General features: G+C 43.4%; 1 protein-coding gene and 1 pseudogene across 5 annotated transcripts in view; one reads left to right on the top strand and one right to left on the bottom strand.

The window, feature by feature from the left end:
- Positions 1-21628, bottom strand: part of ST3GAL5 (ST3 beta-galactoside alpha-2,3-sialyltransferase 5) — a 50626-nt gene that overhangs the window by 15628 nt on the left and 13370 nt on the right. For 2 of the 5 annotated variants that reach the window (XM_037159712.2, XM_037159714.2), the window contains 2 exons: positions 14739-14862; positions 7896-8007 (listed from right to left, as the gene is read on the bottom strand). The exons of 1 other annotated variant lie outside the window; for it this stretch is intronic. In XM_037159712.2, the coding sequence (XP_037015607.2) occupies positions 7896-8007; positions 14739-14862 (236 nt within the window). The remainder of the gene's footprint in view (positions 1-7895; positions 8008-14738; positions 14863-21628) is intronic. 2 more of the 5 variants (XM_037159715.2, XM_037159716.2) reach the window with 1 other exon arrangement.
- Positions 518-3912, top strand: LOC119059862 (60S ribosomal protein L13a-like; annotated as a pseudogene).

Below are 21628 nucleotides of genomic sequence, written 5' to 3'. Positions count from 1 at the left end.
GCTCCAAGGCTGGAAGCCAAGGTAGGCAGCAAGGATGGATGTGGAAGGGTGTGGATGACATTTCACAGGGAAGACACACTGGGAAGCAGAGCTGGTGACTCTCAAAGACACAGGAACTCCCACATCTCTCAAATCAAGGCATGGGAATGAGCGCTTCAGTTTTTAGGTCTTCCAGGCTGAGCTTGCTGGCTGCCCACAACTGAGAATAAACAGACATGTGGCAGTTGCAAACATCACTGACTGGCGATTTGCCATGGAAAACCAGTGTGAAATTTCATGGAAGGGTATTTAAAAAAATTGAAGTATGTTGCTTTTTATTTTATATCCCACATACAAGTGAGATCATACGGATTTGTCTTTGTCGGTTTGATTTATTTCATTTAGCCCAATTCCCTTGACATTCATCCATGTTGTTGCAAAAGGCAGGATTTCCTTCTTTTATATGGCTGAGCAGTACTCCATCACGTGTTTGTGTTACCAACTGTATGGTGGTTGCCAGAGGAGAAGGCAGTGGGAGATGCTGACGAGGGTAAGTGCAATTTCACATGTGAGCCATACTTTCAAAGTGTCCGAGCATTCCTGCAGGGACCACTGTTAGTCTCTTAACAAGTAGCACATTAAGGGATAATTTTAAATAAAAAATACAAAACCCTCAACCAACATGGCCACACATCTCTGTAGTACTGCAGGCAATTGCAACACAAACACTTTGAGTTCAACAGAATCAGTAGGGTTCCACTAACAAGTTGCTGAATGTCATCAACAAAGATAACAGCACCCCAGCCTTGTGGCTTTGAGACCCTCTTCTGCTAATACACATCCACGATAATTCACATTATCCAAAAGCTTCAGACCCACTCCACCACCAGCCTGGAGGCAGGTGGGGTTTTCTTTGTGGAGAGTTCATTCTGAACATCATCTCATGGCCACTGAGAATACCATGACCACCCGACCAGCTTCCTCGAATATTTCCCCTATTCTGGGTACTTGAGAGAGAGTTTCTGTTCTCCTTTTAATGATGTACAACTACCCATCAAATTTAGGAGCTGCTCAGTGTGGCATACAAGGACTTGCACTTCTAGCCCTACTTCATTTTCAGTCTCATATTCTGCTATTTCTCACCCCGAATCCTCAGCAATATCCAACTCTTGCATCCCACTAATTTGCAAGGCCCTCTGAGGCACCTGTTTCTGTACACACAACTCCCTCTGCCTCAAATGAAGCATCACAACCCGTGAGGACCATTGTGGAAAGTGTGGCATTCTGACAGGGTCAACAATGTTAAAAAGCTACACTAAAAAAAGTCTCAAGGTAACAGACTAAAAGACACCCCTAATTCCCCCATAGTTGTAGGATGGTTTTACTTTCTATTTTGTTAACTTCTGAAATGAGACTGTCACACACAGGTGTGCCCCCTTATTCTTCCCCCTGTCTCCACAAATAACAGGGAACTTTCTACTTTATTAATTTCTGTACTATCTGAACTTTTATCATTGCAAAAAATAATCTTTTAGAAATCTTTCAGAACTGGGTTGATGTGGTAGTTACCGTGGGCTGCCTCCTGGGTCTCCACTTCCCTCCTTCTTTGTAGGGAACCACAGTTTTGTCCACACCTTCTCCACCTGGCCAGTGGGCTTGGGAGGCTGACCCTGGCTATCAGGTACTCCCATCCCCATTGTTAGTGACTGGTCAGGAATCATCACTGGAGCCAATCAGGGCAGGGCGCTGTTGGCTGTCAGAATCTGTTGTTGGTCCAGCAGCAAATTTAGGCTTTAAAACTGGCCCCATAAGCCTAAATGGAGGACTCGTATTCCATGTTTTAGGGGGAAAGTGATTGGGGAGCTTTTTTCTATCTACTGTTTTCTGATAGATATAGACAGTTAAACAAGAGGTATCGCCTACTTCTCAAAGAAATTTTAAACTTAATCTGTATTACTGAAAGTAACTTCCTGTTATTAAGCTGTAGATTTTCTGTATAATTTGGAGATCAAAGATGAGACATAAAACTGTAGTTCAAGTAATATCTCCCCTTTCCTCTGGAGATAAACATAGATAAGTACATTTTCATTAATGTAAAATGTTAGCACACAATCCCTATTCCCCAAGGGCTTGTTTGCTGGACCATGAGGAAGACAGTCAAAATACCAGTGGCAAGTGTTAGGATTAAGGTATGAAGGGGCTTGCAGAAGCCAGATAGAAGGATGAGCAGAAAACGCCTCTAGAAAAGGTAATCCCCAAGCTGAGATTTGATGTAACAGGAAGGTAACAGAGAGGCAAAGGAAGGGAAGGGCTCCAGGCAGAGAAGAAAGAATGCAGCCATCACAGGGAAAGGTCTTCAAAAAATGGTGCTGGAATGACTGGAGAGCCCCATGCAAAAGAATGAAGTGAGACCCCTACCTCACTCCATATATAAAAACTAACACATGGCCCTGGCTGGTGTAGCTCAGCAGATTGAGCGCGGGCCTGCGAACCATGCGATCGCGGTTCGATTCCCAGTCAGGGCACATGCCTGGGTTGCAGGCCAGTTCCCAGTGGGGGACACATGAGAGGCAACCACACACTGATGTTTCTCTCTCTCTCTTTCTCCTTTCCTTCCCCTCTCTCTGAGAATAAATAAATAAAATATTTAAAAAAAAACTAACACAAAAATGTATCAAAGACACACACTATAAAGCACTAAACTTTAAGATCTAAAACTATAAAACTCTTAGAAGAAAACATAGCATTAAACAATGTTTTCTTATGTGTGACATCAAAAGCACAAGGAACAAAAGGAAAAAGAGACAAGCTGGACTTCATCAAAATTAGAAATGGTTGTGCTAAAAATGAAGAGGGAGAAAAGACGACCCACAGAATGGGAGAAAATACTTGCAAGTCATATATCTGATATGGGACTGGTACCCTAAATATGTAGAGAACTCTTACAACTCAATAATAAAAAGACAAATAACCCAATTAAAAATTGGACAAAGAATTTGAATAGAGATTTCTTCCTAGAAGATATACAAATGGACAGTGAGCATATGAAAAGATGTTCAACATTATTACTTATCAGAGAAATGAAAATCACAACCACAATGAGGAAGAAGAAAGAGGCTCAACTGACAACCTGTGAGGGGGTTCGGTGCACCTGATACAGGCAGTGCTGGGGTCGTGGAGATGGCAGAGGGAGGCTGAAGTGACTGCTAGAAATCAAGTCATGAAGAACCCTACAGGCCAGACTCAGAAGTCTGGATATTCTCCTAAAGGTAATGAAGAGAAATAAGAAATTTGAATCTGAGAAGCAACACATTAGATTCAACTATATTCAATGAGTGGGTCATGTCTGGATGCAGGCAGGCAGGTAAGGAGCTTTTCCAGGCAGCTGCAGAAGATAGCGGAGGGGCAGGTCTGGGTGCCAGTGGCTGACACCATCTCCTGGGCGCCTGGCGGCCATCATGGCAAAGCAGGACCGGAAGGTGGTGGTCGTGTGCTCTGAGGGCATCAACATTTCTGGCAATTTCTGCAGAAACAAGTTGAAGTACCTACCATTTCTGAGTCTCCAGCCACATCTGTTGGTGGACCCTGAGAGGCATGTTGCCCCCCCAGACCAAGCAGGGCCAGGCTGCCCTGGGTAGCCTCAATGTGTTTGATGGGCTCCTGCCACCCTACAACAAGAAAGAGCAAATGGCAGTTCCTGCTGCTCTCAGGGTTGTGCGTCTGATGCCTACATAGATTCTGCCCGTGTAGTATGCCTGGCTCATGAAGCTGGCAGTCACAGACACAATGGAGGAGATGAGGAAGGAGAAGGCCAAGATTCATTACCAAAAGGAAAAGCAGCTCATGAGGCTGCAGAAACAGGCTGAAAAGAATGTGAAGAAGAAAACTGACAGATACACAGAGGTCCTTGAGACCCATGGATTCCTAGTCTGAATCCAATAAAATTGACTGTTGATTCCTCAAAAAAAAGGTGGGTAAGGAGACATGAATTTGGGGCAATGGGTGAGACACAAGGGCAACCTGAGATCATGATCCTTTTCTTGAAATTCCAGATACTACATATTTAAATTTTTTCATTATTTACTAATTTGAGAGAGAGAAAGAGAGAGACAGAGAGAGATGCCTCGATTTACTGTTCCACTTATTTACAAGGTCAGTCCAAAAAGTATCCAGCCATGTAATATGAAAAATAGAGAGATTTACTGAAGAAGATGCAAGATTAAAGAAACAGTGTATACAGGACAATGATGCTTCAGTCCCCTTCAAAGTAGGCACCTTGGGACCTCACACAATTCTCCCAGTGTCTCCTCCACTGTTCAAAGCACTGTAAAATCCTTTGTTGGAATCACCATCAGCTGCCCTGTTGTATTTTCCTGAATCTCACAGATGGTGAGAAGTCTCTTCCCTTTCAGACGTGATTTTAGTTTTGGGAAAAGTCAGAAGTCACAAGGCACCAAATCTGGGCAGTATCAGGGCTGAGTCACCTGGGTGATTTGATGTTTTGCCAAAAATCTCTGCACCAAATATGATGTGTGAGCAGGTACATTGTTGTGATGAAGCTGCCAATTACCAGTTGCCTACAGCTGCAGCCATTTTTGTCGTATTGCATTTATCAACCAATGAAGAACATTAAGGTTGTACTCCTTATTAATTGTTTGGCCTGGAGAGGGTAGGTCCAAAACAGTAGGTTTTGGAATCCCAAGATCAGCTTCTAGTTCCTACACTGTCAGTCATGAATCTTTGTGGATTGCAGCCCATACGCATTCAACATTCTCAGGTGTTCTGCTTGTTGCAGGCCTCCCAGAATGTGGATCACTTTCAACATATTCTGAACCATCTTTGAAGCTTTTGTGCCAAATTTTTATTTATGCTGCACTCACTGCATCATCCTTGAAAGCCTTCTGAATCATATGAATAGTTTCCATGTAGGAATGTTCAAGCTTAACATAAAATTTGATGAAGATTCATTGCTCTACTCCCTCAGTCATTTTGAATGTGATGACCACACAGTGCACATGCTCACTCACTGGTGTCTACTGCCCCACTGACTAGTACAGTGAAGTTGTCACTGTTCATGATGCACATTCCAGGCCACTTTCCTTGGCTGCCAGGTTATATCGATGTCATGCAAACTGTTCTCATTATATTAACAATAGCTGAACTTTTTCTGGGTTGATTCTTGTATGTGCCCTGAGCAGGGACTGAACCTGGTGGCACAACCTTGGTGCCACCATATAACCCTGGTGGCTCAATGCTCTAACCAGCTGAGCTACCTGGCCAGGGTCCAGAAAATATGTATTTTTATAAACCTTGGCCCTGACATTAGAGGGGGCAACAAGATGCTTACATAAATCATAATACCAGAGGGAGTCTGGTGAGTTTCAGAGAAGCTTCAAAGTACCACTGAAATCAGTTTGAAAGTCACTGAGTTGGGGACTAGTGGTGCCCAGGTACCCGCTTTCAGCACAGGGAAAGCCCCAACTTATGACACCAGTCTAAACAATGTAGCCAGGTACCGGTCAATTGTGAGAACCATAGAAGCTCAGGGCTAGAAAGGATCTAGCCACCTACTGTCTGAGGCCTGAATTCTACCTATAGAGCCCCCAAAACAGTTATCCTGGCTTTGCTTAAAGACCTCCAGAGATTTGTCAAAAAGGTGGACTGTTTATTCCATCTTTGAAAGCCTTGGAACATCAAACCCTTCATTCAGCTTGGCTCCCACCCACTGGTCTGCATCTCTGACATTAAGGCCACTTAGGCAGGGTGACCCTTGCATGGGGCAGTCCTTGGCTTGTTGACAGTAGCTGCTATACACCCTATACCAGGTCTTCTCTCCCTCAGGCTACATAAACGTCCTCATTCCCTAAAAGTTTCCTCACGGACATGATCTTGAGTCTCTTCTCTGGTCATTCTCAGAAGTCACAATGATTCCTTGGGGGAACCTTAGAGAGTGACAGTCATAATGTTCAGAGTACTGATCTGAACACTGTGGGGACCAGCAAACCACCCCTGGTCTATTAATAGGCAGCCATGGCACACACTGACGCAGATAGCACTGGCCAGGCACTAAAACCAAAAAATTAACTTTCCCCAGGGTGTTACTAAACCACTTCTTCCCCAATCTGTACTTGTGAAATGGTGTGCTCGACCCTGCACAAGACAGCTCACATTCCTCGGATAACCCCCATTCAACAATTATCTTTGCAGCTGATCAGGTGGTCGGCAGTACACAAGAGGATGCATAGAGAATGTGGAGTGCAGCAAAGGAATAAAGGGAAGAGTTCACAGGAGACAAAAAAGAGATAGGATGTCTGAAAACTTTATCCAAGAGCGCTGGGGAGGGCCTTGGGGATGTCTGCAAGGCCACCACATCAGGAGGACAGAGAAAGCCTGAGCAGAGGCTACTGGACACACCCTGCTCCAGCAAAGCAGATGTGCTAACACCGATGAACTGAGTCAGTGAAGTGAGGGCAGATGCAGCTGGGACAGCAAGTCCCCTGAGACACAAGGGTCTGCATAGGCCAGCCTGTGCACTTATTAGATACACTCTTTTTACTTACTTGTTTATACCTGTCTATGCCACCAAAACTTTGAGGCACTTAGGACAGACAGACAAAATCAGAAACGTGAATAAAAATCAGGATCAGAAGAGGAGCTTTGTGGACACTATCTAACTCAACTTGGATGACTATCCAACTACATAGATGCTGTTAACTATATTTCACAGCTAAGAACACTGGGTCTCAAGACAATTAAGTAAATTGCCTAAGGTCTCATTGTTATTAAGTGACATTTACACTTGAATCTAGGTCAGAAACTTAAGCTCTCTTCTGTTATCACACTGCCCACATCTTCTGGCTTCTCTGTGGGCACTCCCTCACCAGGCAGAGAGCAGAGTCACCCGGAGCTCAGACTCTGAAATCACACTGCTGGGTCCGAGCCCTGACCCCTTACCAGGTATGGTAACCTTGGACAGGTGATAATATCCTGTCCCTCCACTTCCTTACCCGTGAGCTGGGGTTCATAATAGGTATGTAGTAGGATGTAGTTATTAGGTATGCAGGTAATAATAGAATGTAGGTATTAACCTGGGGTTAATACATCCCCCAGTCCTACAGCCCCAGGATTGGTCAGAGGGTTAAATGAATTTATATTATCAGAGCACTTTTAGAACAGTTACACAGTACACACTAAAGTAGATTAGCTAGATTAGTTAACTAAAGTAGATGTGAACTTGGGCAAGAGCTTAACCTCTTAGGCCATCATCTATAAAACGAGGAGGATTCGGAGAAACCTCCCAGTCATGACAATTAATGAATGAGATATATGTGAAGCACCCGTACGTGTTTGGTTATCATTATTACCACGCTACCTTACTTAAAATCATTTCTTCTTTCATCCAAGGCTGAATGTTATTGGATAATTTAACCACTCAAATAATCAGTGAAATTAGCATTTAATAGGTCAATTGATTTAGAAAAATAAATATAAATTTAAGGGAAAAATCATGAAATACAATGCGAAATCACTACAAAGCAAAATGAAACACAGGAATGACAGGTGATGCTAACAGAAATTCTTCCCCTTCTGCTTCAAGAACATGTGCACTCAGAGCATCATGGCCTCCGAATTACAGGGCAGGTGTCTGAGAGCGTGTGGGATGGAACGCACCCCCACGCCACCCCACGGCTTCAGTAAAGGGGAAGAACACTGAGAGTCGGCTGGCTGAGCTGGATGGGTTTTTTTTAGGGTGGATTGTCTCTGATTCTGGGTTTAGAGTGCTAAGACTAAGTGTTTCCCCTCTGTTTATAACTTTCATGAACATTTATTTATAATACTTTAGAGACGATATTACTGTTTAAATGTATGCTCAGAAACGTTTTAATTTAAACCACACCAATGGAAGAATATCTAACCTTTACGCGGTCAGGGTCCACATAATGCATTTTTTTCATATCACATTCTTCAGTAGTATAATTTAACTTGAGGATATAAAGGATCCACACTCCAAACACAAGCAATATACACCTAGAAAAAAATCAATTAGGTAGAATGATGCAGTCACGTGATAATCAGGAGCAACTGTGAAATAAGTGAAAACCTAACCCAAATTGAGTTTGCCTGTCATGCAGCATAAAAGTACCATCTTTAAAGTTGACCTCAGTGGTCAACTGAAGGCACAACTTCTTATTTTCTGAGCAGATAAATTAGTCATTTATGATCATCTTTATTACAAAAAAAGTTTTTTTAATCTTTCCCCACCAAGGCACCCTAATAAAATCTGAATCAGAATGCAGCTTACTGGACTTTAAAGAAGCAAGTAATAGCTTTTGAACTACACAATCTCAGCTTTAAATTTTTCCTGCTTTAAGATACTGTCAATCCTTCAAATACTGTATGATTCCACTTATATGAAGGAGGCAGAGTAGTCAGAACTGCAGACACAGAAGCAGACTGATGGTTGCCAGGGGCGGGGGGACAGGAATGGGGAGTTAGTGTTGAATGGGTGCAGACCTTCTGTTTTGCAAGGTCTGGAGCTGAGTGGTGTGATGGTTGTGCAACAATGTGAAAGTACTTAACATTGCCAAATTGTTCTCTTAGAAATGGTCAAGAGATAATCAGGTTCTGGTCAAGATGGAGGTGTGGTTAGAAACCCTTCGCTTCCTCGAACAAAGAAAAGGAGCATAACAACCAATATAAAATCAATAAACAACCAAAAGGGCTAGAAAATCAAACCACATGAAACTCTTGACAACCAAGGAATTAAAGAAAAAATCAACCAGAACAACCAGACCAGTAAGGCAGCAGACTGCACCAGTTGACTCAGAAGAACTGTGGGGAGGTGGCAGGCCATGTGAGCAGGGCTGGCTGAAGGTGAACTGAAACTCAGGGCTGACTGTGGACTATGGCCTCACTGCAGTGGGAGAAACTCCCAGTTTCATAGTCCATTGGAAAGTGTGCTAGAGAAGAGCAGGGGAGCTGCACTGTTCCCTCTCTGGCCCCTCCCTGACAGGCAGCGTAGAGGGTTGCCCTGCCCTGGTGAACACCAAAGGCCACGCCCCCTTATAGCTTATCAGGTGCATGAGACAAAGAAATAAGGCCCAAATGAAAGAACAGAGCAAAACCTCAGAAAGAGAGCTAAGCGATGAGGAGATAGCCAACCTATCTGATGGAGAGTTTAAGGGCCTGGTAATCAAAATGCTCACACAACTGATCGAACTTGGTCAAAAAATGAAAAAATAAATGAAGGATACCCAAAGTGAAATAAAGCAAAATATTCAGGGAACCAACAGCGACAGGAAGAAAATGAGGAGTCAAAGCAACGATTTGGGACAAAAGAAAAAAATAAACATACAACCAGAATAAAATGAAGAAACAAGAATTCAAAAAAGTGAAGAGAGTCTGACAAACCTCTGGGACAATCGGAAATGTTCCAATATCTGAATCATAGAGGTGTCGAAGGACAAGAACAACAGCAAGAAATTGAAAACTTATTTGAACAAGTAATGAAAGAAAATGCTCCCAATCTGGCAAAGGAAATAGACATCCAGGAAGTCCAGGAAACCCAGAGAGTCCCCAAAAAATTGGACCCAAAGAAACACACCAAGGCACATCATCATTAAGTTACTCCAGATTAAATATAAAGAGAGAATTCTAAAAGAAGGAAGAGGAAAGGAGACAGTTACCTACAAAGGATTGCCCATAAGACTATGAGCTGATTTCTCAAAAGAAACCTTACAGGCGAAAAGGGGCTGGAAAGAAGTACTCGAAGTCATGAAAGGCAATGACCACCATCCAAGATTGATCTATCCAGCAAAGCTTTCATTTAGAATGGAAGGGCAGACAAAGTGCTTCCCAGATAAGGTCAAGTTCAAGGAGTTCATCATCACCAAGCCATTATTATATGAACTGTTAGAGGGACTTATCTAAGAGAAAGAAGGTCAAAAATATGACAAGTAAAATGACAAGAAACTCACAACTATCAACTGAACCTAAAAAACAAGAACAAAAACTAAGCAAACAACTGGAACAGGAACAAATCACAGAAATGGAGATCACATGGAGGGATTTCAGCGGGGACGGGAAGGGCGAAATCAGGGGAAAGGTACAGGGAAGAAGAAGCATAATTAGTAGGCATAAAATAGATGAGGAGAGATAAAAATGGTGTAGGAAACAGAGGACTCAAAGAACTTATACGTACAACCCATGGACATGAACTGGGGAGGGAATGCTGAAGGGTGGTTGCGGGGCAGGGGGGAGGGAAGATAAAGGGGGAAAATTGGGGAAACTGTGATAGCATAATCAATAAAAATACTTAAAAAATAAAAATTGAGATGATTGCAAAAAAAAGAAACGGTTAAGATAGTAAATTGTATAGTATGAGTATTTTATTTACCACAATAAAAAAATGGAGGAAAAGAGTGAGTGAGTCCTTAAACAATCTCATTATTTCTCTAAGAATTCTACCCAAAAATGAGGCTGACTGTGGGGAGACAGTGCCACCAGTCACCCTTAAGACCATCTAAAACATTGCTTTAAGCATCTGATACAGTCACACTATTATATAGTTTAAAATACACATGGGCAAACACATACACACAAGATTTGGAGAGAAGAATGAGGCCTCATTATGGTTCTAGAAATCTCATTTTTAATAAACTCCCCAAGTAATACTAACAAACTAAAAGTTAAAAAAAATTAAACCAATGTTTAAGAACCACTGCTTTAAAGAATTTGTGTTTGAAAAGTTAAGGAATAACCTTAAGGGGAAAAATAACCTATTTTTTAAAGAAAGGGGCAGTTTTAAAAATACAGCATCTAGCATAGTACACTGTACACACTAGATGCTAAATATTTTTTCCTTCTTGCATTTTTTAAAAACTTATATTTTATTGATTATGCTATTACAGTTGTCTCAATTTTGCCCCCTTTATCCCCCTACCCAACACCTCCCACTCCCTCAGGCAATTCCCACACCATTATTTGTCTCCAGGGGTCATGGGTATAAGTTCTTTGACTACTCCATTTCCTGTACTGTAACTACCTGTTTGTACTGTAACTACTAATAAACTACCTGTTTATTCTGTAACTACCTGTTTGTACTCCTTAGTCCCCTCATCTCTTCACCCATACCCTGACACTGTTCCCACCTGGCAACCATCAAAACCTTCTCCATATCCATGATTCTGTCTCTGCTTTTTTTTTGCTTAGTTTGGTTTTTAGATTCAATTGTTGATAGATATGTATTTATTGCCATTTTAATGGTTTTCATAGTTTTGATCTTATTTTCTTAAATAATCCCTTTAACATTTCATACAATAATGGTTTGGTGATGATGAACACTTTTAGTTTTTTTCTTGTCTGAGAATCTTTAACTGCCCTTTGATTCTAAATGACAGCTTTGCTGGGTAGAGCAATCTTGGCTGTAGGTCCCTGCTTTTCATGATTTTGAATAATTCTTGCCAATCCTTTCTAGCTTGCAAAGTTTCTTTTGAGAAATCAGCTGACAGTCTTATGGGAACTCAGCTGTAGGTAACTAACTTCTTTGTTCTTGCTGCTTTTAAGATTCTCTTTATCTTTAACCTCTGGCATTTTAATTATGATGTGTCTTAGAGTGGGCCTCTTTGCGTCCATCTTGTTTGGGACTCTCTGTGCTTTCTGGGCTTGCATGTCTCTTTCCTTCACCAAATTAGGGAAGTTTTCTTTCATTATTTTTTCAATTTCTTACTCTGTCTCTTCTCTTTCTGGAACCCCTATGATGCTACTGTTGGAATGCCTGAAGTTGTCACAGACTCTGGTTATATTATCCTTGTTTTTGTTGGATTCTTTTTCTTCTTGTTCTTCTGATTGGTTGTTTTTTGCTTCCTTATGTTCCAAATCATTGTTTTGATTCTCAGCTTCATTCACTCTACTGTTGTTTCCCTGTAAATTGTTCTTTATGTTAATTAGTGAATCCTTTGTTTCTGACTGGATCTTTTTTACACTGTTGAGGTCCTCACTAAGTTCCTTGAGCATCCTAATAAGCAGTGTTTTGAACTCTGCATCTCAAAGATTGCTTACCTTCCTTTTGTTTAGTTTTTTTTCTGGAGTTTTGATCTGTTCTTTCATTTGGACCATATTGTTTTGTCTCCTCATTTTGGCAGCCTCCCTGTGTTTGTTTCTTTGTATTAGATAAAACTTCTGTGACTCCCTGTCTTGATAGCATGGCCTAATATAGTGGGTGTCCTGTAGGATCCAGTGGCACAGCCTCCCCTATCAACCAAGCTGGGTACTCAAGGTTCACCCTTTGTGTGGGCTGAGTACTCCCTCCTCTTGTAGTTGAGCTTTAGTTGCTGTTGGTAGGTCAATGGGAGGCATTTACCCAGACCAGTCAGCTGCAAGGACTGTCTGTGACCACTGACCACAGACTTCTGCCCTCAGTGAAGGATCGGCTGTACAGGGTTGGGGTGATAGTGTTCTGATGTGGTCTGTAGCTGTCCACTGGGTGTGTTGGCCCTGATGTTTCCTGGGTGGTGCAGGCCAAGGTCAGCCCCAACCTGTGTTTTGCCCAGAGCCACTGTGCCTGGGCTATAAAGCAGTCTGAGAGGGCTGCTACTTGTGCTGGGCTTGGAGATTTCCAGGTGAAGCCAACCTGTGAATCTAGGCTGGCTGTTGCTAGTTGCTGGGCCTGAGGCCACTTAGCAAGAGGTACTGGGCTGGGGGCTCACTGAGGCTGGCTACTGCTTGTTTGAGAGGGTTCGGGATGTCGTGAAGTATAAGCCAAAACCAGCCATTCATATGGAAAAGTCTCTGTTAACAGCTTGGTTGAGCCCCATGAGGGAAGTTTTATGGGATCTCCAAGCAGGGCGGGTGTTGGGAGGAAACCATGTTAGCCAGTTTGATGTAGTCTTAGATGTGGTGCCCACCTGCTGGCTCTGTGGCTGTTGGGGAAGGTTTCAGGAAAGGAACAATGGCCTCTGCCCTCCTTTGTGTCTGGGAGAAAGCTGTCCCCCAGCTCTCACCTTGATGTTAGACACTTCAGTTTCTCCCTTTTGCCACTGGTACTTTTTAAGCTGCTACCCTGGTACTGGAGCTCAGAGGGAATGAGTCTGAGTAGGTTAATCCGTGTGTGGGTTCTTTAAGAGAAACTGCTTGAGACTGTAGAAGTTTCTTTCACCAAATGAATCTCCACTGGTTTTTGCCACCAGAAATTATGGGGACTTATTTCCCTGTCACTGGAACCCTAGGGTGGGGGGCCTGGTGTAGGGTGCTCCCAAGATATCCCTCCCAAATTTTTATCTACCACACATGGTTGTGGGACCAGCCCATTCCTCATCTCTGCACCTCCTACCAGTCTGGATGGATGTGGTTTCTTTAATTCTGTAGTTGTCAGATTTTCATTCAGCCAGATTTCTGATGGTTCTAAGTGATGGTTGTTCTGTATTTTAATTGTAATTTTGATGTGGTTGTGTGAGGAGGCTAGCTGTGTTCATCTATGCTACCATGTTGACTGGTAGTTTTCTAAATATTTCTTAATATTTGAGGATTCTGGTACAAGAAAGTATTGCTAGGAAGTTATTTTCAACACTTTTTAATTCTCATTGTAATAGTCTCCCCATGTGAACCTGGACAAGCACAACGTTAAGTGAATAGGATGCTACCATTTGTGTAAAAAAGCAGCAGGGCAGAGTGGGGCTGGAGGGAGGAATGGATACACACACACAGTATTTCTTACATATAGAAGACTGGAAGTATTGGTTATCTGTAACTGGGAAGAGAAAATGTGTGGAGCAGAGAGGAGGTCTTTTATTGAGTACCTTTAATATCTATCAAATTTTTAATCTTGTGAATATAGTATTATTTATTCCTCTCTTCAGCCCCCTGAAAAAGTATTACATTCAGTGTATGTAATAATTCCCCTATTTTGATTTGTTTTTTTTTAAATGAAGGAAAAATGGTATTGAAAGCAGGCCCAGTGTGTATAGCACTGATCCCACTCCTGGTCACGAGTCTGTCTTGTCTGCACTGTAAGAAGTGTGGGGGGCAGGTCTGTTCTGTTTGTGGCCATGTAGCCAGTACCCAACACAGTGCCAGGCCTGTGTAGACATCAGTAAACACTGGCTGATGACTAAGAGGAGATGAAAAATGATGTGTTTAAGAATGTATGTTTCCTTTTCACACCATTTTTAATCTACACCTCATACATTAGTAAAGAGAGAAGGGAAACTGGATTTCAGGGTAACATTTCTGTATATAGTCATGAAAGGGGTAATTTTCAACGTGGTTCAGCTGATACCAAATAAAACTGACAAGTTCCCCCTTTAACTATTCTACCACTTATTAGCATAAACAGGTGACCTGGCTGAGACACCTGTCATCCTTTTTAGTATTCAATATTTAATGTGATTCAAATGCCTTTAGGGGCCTTTAATTAATCATATTTTAGATTAACTGAAAATAGCTAAGGGAAAAAGCCCTCTTTCATTAAATAACAGCAGGAAGAGCTGTGCACCATCAGAGCTGCCCTCCTGGGCCTCCACGCTTGGGTACAGAGCCCGAGGGGCCCCCTGGCTGGGCACTGTACTCTTACTGAGTACAGCTTGATGCATAAACTCAGGGCATCTGTGCCTTGAATCTCACTGATGTGCCTTTAAATGATCCTTTGCCCAAGTGTGATCAAGTACAAGAGTCATTATTAAGGCTCTCACTGTATTCTATTCTTAATTCTACACAGTTGACTCAAATCAGGGGGATCTTATGGCCCAAGGGCTTGTACTTACTTTAAAATGTCTTTTAACAACAAGCTGGGTCTTCTCATCTTGTTTTGAGCTCGGGTGTACCATTGCAGGGAGGGTTTTGAGCAATCGCTTCTCAGTTTCACACAGTGATACTCACTTGGCATTGCTGTGAAGAGAGAGGGAGAGAACAGGAGGAGGAAAAGGGAGGAGTTAAGTGGAGGATGGTTTTAAAGAACCTTCATGTGGTACATCCATACCAAGGAATACTACTCAGTAATAAAAAGGAACAAACTATGGATACAAGCAAACAACTAGATGAACCTAGAAAGAATTATGCTGAGCCAAAGACTAAAAGGTTACATATTGTATGACTACATGACTACATGTACAGAACATTCTTGAAATGACAAAATTATAGAAATGGAGAACAGACTGGTAGTTGTCAGGAGTTATGTCGGGGTGGTGGGTGTGTCTATAAAAAGGCACCATGAAGGATCCTGGTGATGATGAAAATGTTCCGTGACTTGCCTGTCCGCACGTCAATATCCCCATTGTGCTACTGTGCTATGGTTTTGTGAGATGCTACCACTGAGGGGAACTGAGTAAAGATTACGCAGGATCTCACTGTATTATTTCTTACCATTGCATGTGAATTTACAATTATCCCAAGATAAAAAGTCTAATTTATTAAAGAGCCTTTACCTTTTAGCAATACATATGGAAATATTTACAGATAAAAGGGCAGAAATGAGATTGTTGAAAAATCAGTAAGGGGATAAGTGTGTGGTAGGGGAACACATGAGACAAGACTCTCAACAGCTTTACACCAACGGCTGTTGAAGCTGGGGGTGGGGACGGGCTCCCACAATTCTCATCCTCTTACACTTCTGTATGAAGTTCTCTGTATGAAGTTCAGTTAATACCACAGTTTAAAAATAGAGTGTAATAAGAAATTTGTTAAACTAAGAAAAAAAGGAAATATGGCAATTTTAAAAGAAATTTTTCTTTAAAAAAATATATATGTTCTCAGGTATGCTTGTGTACTTATTCTTTTGAGTTAATTTTATTCTCAAATATTCAATTTCTAAACAATATCCCCAAAGGTACCGCAGGAAAAACCGACACAAAGAAGCACTGTTGGAAACCTGGATGTGCCTTTGCACAGGATGCACCCTCATTCCGCAGTCCGGTGGGAATCCCTCCAACAGTCTGCCTGTCAACCACTCTTCATCCTTAAATGCTCGCCTTCTCTGCGAGGACCATTTTTCAATACCACAGCTGTACTCCACTACCTGTTTACTACAATTAACTGAGGTCTCCTCTACCTTTTTCCAAGCACCCAGAGGACTGAGCTGTGGGGCCAGAACGTTGTCGTCTTTGTATCTCCATCATCTAGGACAAGGCTGGGCACATACGGGCCCTCAAGAAACATGTGACATTAAATGCAACGTGTATTATGTGGCTTTGGCCTGTCATCAGATAAGATAACCACCCCTCCCCACCCACATACAAACTGTATTTTCTCAGTTACATTTAAGACTAAAACTGAAGCTGACTGTTAACGGAAATTATAATAGCAAAGAATAAAGCATACACTCTATTCAAAGATCTAAAATGTCTAACAACAGGGCATTTGTGGGTAAATTACGGTGCAAACCACATGGAATACACTGTAGTCCTCAAAGCCTTGCTACATGAGCAGGCGCCTCAGGAATCACAAGTTTGAGCCTCTTCCCACTCAGACTGCCAGGGAGAGCGCCTCCACATCATGGCTTCACCCATCATCTCCATGCAGGAAAGACCTGGTATTCAAAGATTATATATTTCTACTCACACATAAAAATATAACAGATTCTTCTTAAATGCCTGCCTGCCCGATGAAGACATTCTTCTCACCAAAGCCCTGATGAAGATAGACAAGGGCAAGACCGGGGCTTTCAGTTCATCTGAAAAACCAGCACTAACATTTTCAAAATTAAGGATTAACCATTCAAAACACCACAAAGTAGTACACGATAAACTGCCAAATTAACTGCACACAGTTACTAGTACAAGGGTGGGGATGGTGTTAATATTTTGGCAAAGGAATGAGCCTACACGCGATCTCACTAAGTCTTAGAAGTAACTACTTCACTCCCTTGCTAGCTGCATTTAACCTGTCAGAGGCCACACGTGACTCACCGAGGAGCTGAGAATGCAGCCCACACCTGTCCACCTCTAAGTCCACGCCCTTCCACTTGCAGGTACTTGGGAAAGGCAGGTCCCAGAACAGGTGGGTACACATATAAGGGACTGGTCTTTTGTTTGTGTCTTTTGCTTTGTTTTTTAACGATGAAGGCATGCCAAGGCGCACATTATTATAAACAAAAATCCAAAGTTGAGAAAACAGTGAATAAACCAGCACGGCTGGAGTGGACTGCGTGGGAAAGCGAACAAGATGGTACTAGGGCAGCCGAAAGAGCAAGTCTTTTAAGGTGGGAGATTTCTGAAAGCAGGATTTCACAGCAGAAGAGGAGGAAGACTGGTCTACTGCCCACAGGGCTGCCTGGGGACAAGAAGACAGAAGACTGGAGGCACGACACTGTCCAGGCGGAAGGGGAGCCTGGGGCCCGTCCTGGTGAGGATGGAGAGCAAAGGACAAGGACAGAGATCTACTGACAAATGCAACAGGAAAAATGATGATCAAAAGAAGCATGCAAAGTTAAATCTGGGTCTTGGTTATAGAAAGAAATAGGAATGGAAGTCAATTTTTGTAGTTAGTTATGATCATGGGATGAATTTGAGAAGATAAATAACTACACAGTTGTCCAGGAGGCCGCTCAACGGATGGTCTATTCCACCAGCCAGCCTTTCTCAGCTGGTCCAATAGACTTAAGCCCAAAGGCATCCATACAGTAGGGAACAAATGAACTTCTCTCCTGTAAACCCAGACTGGTAGGTTTCACACCGTGCACGGGAAAGGTGAGAAAATTCACTCAGATCGTGTTTGGGGTTCTGTGTTTTAGATGAAGAGTTCTACTTGATAAAGCAAAACAGAAGGCAGAGCGCCTGCCCTCAGGGAGAAGACAGCACAGAGACGAAACCTGTCACAATGGCAAGGAGAATGCACGACAGCCACAGTGCAGCAACAGGAGCTGGCAGAGGGGCCGAGTGAGGAGGGAAGACCCAGAAAGGACGTCCCTATAGGCAGAAAGCATGGAATGAGCAAATCACAAAGGCCTGGTTCGTTTGGGGGAACAGCAAATGACTCGGAATAGCTGAGAAAGTATGGCACAGGGTGGAGACGGGGGGTGCAGGCAAGAGTTAAGGGTAATATTGTGGTCCTACTGGACACCCCAGGGCTGATGCTGTATCTCGGCTGTGAGGGTTGGCTGCCAACAGAACACAGCTGTCCCTTTCTCTGCAGGCTTGCTCTCTGTCCCCAGCCAATGACTGGCTGACTGACAGGGGTACCTCTTGTCTCCAGGTGGGATCACTTTGGGAGAGCAAATCAAGCTCCAAAGCTTCCTGAGGACTCAGCTGAGACCGCAGCTTTGCTCAACGGCTTCTCGTGCTTCATTTCCCTCCCTCTCTCCTTTTTGTCCTGGCAGCTCCCTCAATAAACCAGGAGCCCTTGAATTCCCATTTTAGGCTCTGCTTCTAAAGAACATGACCTAAGACAGCCATTAGGTCAGCAGGGTCAACATATGGGAAAATCACAGAAGGTCATGGACGATCACAAGAAGCCCTTGAGGATTTTGTTCATGAGCGATCATGAAACACATGGAAGAAAATCACGGGGGAAGAAGCAGGGATAGCAACGGAGAAAGAGGCAAGTCTGGGATGGCAGGCTGCTGAGAAGCTACCATCACGCTCTCACAGCCCATGCTGGCTGTCTCCGCAAAGATGGCAGAGGCCGGGTGAGAGGAACGGCTCCCGGCCACAGAAATGACAGGGCTGGAGATAGATCAGGCGTGGTGAGCAGGCAGGAGGGAAGATAACTCAAGTGACAGGGAGGATGGTGCAGCCCTTAGTACAGAGAGGTCACAGGAGGAGGGAAATCTGTTGAGATGGTAAGGCCCCGCCTTCTAGAAACCCAAAGTGTAGGGCAATGATAGTGGGAATGTAACTACAACAGTGTGGGAAGGGCTGAGAAAGGAGACTGCTCAGAAGTGTGGCGTCCGATACCAGCACAGATGCACAGTGTGGTCAGACCGCTGACTCCCTAGGCTGTCTTGCCAAAGCCCATCCATGGGCACCATGACGAAAGTGGTGCATGCAAGCGTACTTCCAAACTTTCTTCTGCTCTCACCCAACAGGGAGGGGGGTTTGGGGGTGAGGAGACAACGGTTTAGTTAAAAATGCTCAAAATCTCACCAGTGCAGGTGAGACAGGATAGTGAGAAGCTAGGAAAAGTCCTTGACAAGTATAATAGGGAAACAGAGACAGACAGCTGAACACAATGGCCAAGCAATTTACAGCCAGGTGCAGATGGTCACCAGGACCTGGCAGGGGGCAAAACTGGGACAACAAGGACCTGGCCCTCAAGGCAAACTTTCCTCCCTGGAGATAACACCTATGCCTCAGTTGTATTTCAGCTCCAGGTCCAGAAAAGCAGCAATACCAGGTGGGCTACGCCAGAGCCAATTGCAATGACTAACAACTCCCTTGCCCTGTCACTGACCAACCAGAGGGGACCATGACCCTGAAAGGGCACACCTGGAGAACTGATGAATATTCCACTGAAACCCTCCCCTAAGACCCCAAGCCTGCAAAAAAGGGGGAAAAGCCCAAAGACAAAGGACGCAGCATGCACCTGCACGCTCTCCATCTGGGGAGGAGCCTGCGCCATTCCCTTCTTCTCCCCCCACTTCTTTCCCCACAGGCATGAGTCCCCTCAACTCTAAGGCAATGGGCAGCTGGCAGCTTGTCCCAGGCTGACCCCATGAACCTGTCCCCAAAGCCCCCTCTTCTCTGACTTCCCAGGGAGCTCAGGCAGCCCAGCCTAGGCTCTCCTGCTGCTGCTTCTGTACTAAACCCTTCCTTGTTTCACCCTCCCCAGCTTTAATAATTGTATCCTCGCAGTCATCTGGGCACGTGTTGTGAAATCTTTCCCACACGAAGTCAAGAACCCACACACTACAGCTGGCCCTAGGCAGACCCACTCAGGGCCAGGCCCCTGTCTGTCTGGGAACACAGGGTTTTAACTGTTGTCATGTGGACCTCCTGGTGACATGTTATTTCTCTCTTACTGACTGCAGAAGTCGATTTCCTCCCAAGCAGACTACCATCCTTGTATGGTCTAGGTAGCTAATTTCAAACTAGTTTTAGCTTTGGAACTCTTTTTTTTTTTTTTTTAAATCTGAAAGCAGATTTAGAATCCTAAAACATAACACAGGTAAGAAGTATTCAATTGCTCTCTTGCAGGGTTTGCCTACCTCACGCTACTGACATTTGGGCTGCGTAATTCTTTGTTGTAGGAAGCTGTCTTGTGCATTACAGGACATTTTGCAGCAACCCTGGCCTCTATCCCCTAGATGCCACCAGTATCTCTGGACCTCCCCCTCCTCCAGTTGTGACAACCAAAAATGTCTCCAGATATTGCCAATGTCCCCTGGGGGGCAAAAGCACCCCAACTTTACCCACTGGGATGACGTCCTTATATATATTAAAATTCCAACATTGCTGTATCTTCAAAGCCTTGAAGGTGTAGAAAACAACATAAGTAGAGCTACTTTCAAATGGAATCAGAGCAGCCATCCTAGAGGAACTGTGCTGCATGTTTTACTCCTCAAACCTTGGGATGTGAAAACAGGGCAAAATAACCTCTGAATTGGGCCTAAAGTATTGCATTTTGCGGTGTATAATGCGCACCCACATTTTTTGCCTAAACTTTCAGGAGAAAAAACCTTTCATTTTAATGTTTTAATTAACTTATTTATTTACATTTAGATACTTGTTTTTTATATTACAAAGAAATTTAAGCATTTAGTTTTTGAACGTACTATGGTACAAGAAATTCTGTATAACAAATAATTATAAAACACAAGAACATATACAAGGTACAAGAAATGTTGTGTACCAGTAACAAATTGGTACTACGCATGTATAAGGCACATCCCTATTTTTCCCTCAAAGATTTGGGCAAAAAAAGTGTGCATTATACACAGCAAAATACGGTATTCCAAACAACTCTTTGTTCTGACTCCTGGGACTGAAAATGAAAGACATTCTTTAGAATTAGCATCACATCACCACTGGGCCTTTTGGCTAAGATCAAATGCTGGCTAATCTATACCTATCCTTCTATTCATGTAATTATTCCCTGTCTCATAAATACCTCTTGCCTTCACCTAAATCAAAACACCATTTGGGTTTCTGCCTGAATCAGCACTTTCTGAGTAGCTATCCTTTTGGATCTCAAATAAACCCTTGCCTCTTATTTTTGGCCTTTTACTTATAGATTAGCAAGGTAATTAAACTTAATGCAGCCCTGGCAGGGGTGCCTCAGTTGGTTGAAGCGTCATCCTGTCTCATCACCAAAGGACTATGGGTTCAATCCCTGGTCCAAGCGCAAATGGGAGGCAGTTGATCGATGCTTCTCTCTAGCATCAATGACTCTCTCTTTCCCTTCCTGTCTCTGTGAAAGCAATGGAAGAATGTCCTCAGGTGAGGATAAAAAAAACAAGAAAAACTCAGTGCAAAAACTGAACACTCAAAGACTGGGTTAAAATTGATGATACTTAAGCTCCAGCATCCATGTGGGAACTAACAGACACACACAGGCCCGCATGGCACATGAGCCTGCTGGGACGGAGTTCACACGTGTGCACATGGGCAGAAGGACAACACTCGTTCCTGGATGCGTACGTCTCCAGCACAGCTCCTTCAACCATCTCATCTCACTCCCACCCCCAAGGGGGGACCCCCCACTGTGTGGTACTTCCCTGTTT

Source organism: Artibeus jamaicensis, unplaced genomic scaffold (genome assembly GCF_021234435.1).
Source record: "Artibeus jamaicensis isolate MK-2021 breed Jamaican fruit bat unplaced genomic scaffold, CSHL_Jam_final contig_384, whole genome shotgun sequence".
Lineage (NCBI taxonomy): Eukaryota > Metazoa > Chordata > Mammalia > Chiroptera > Phyllostomidae > Artibeus > Artibeus jamaicensis.
The sequence above is the reverse complement of the archived record's forward strand: the minus strand, read 5'-3'. Positions and strand labels throughout refer to the sequence as shown.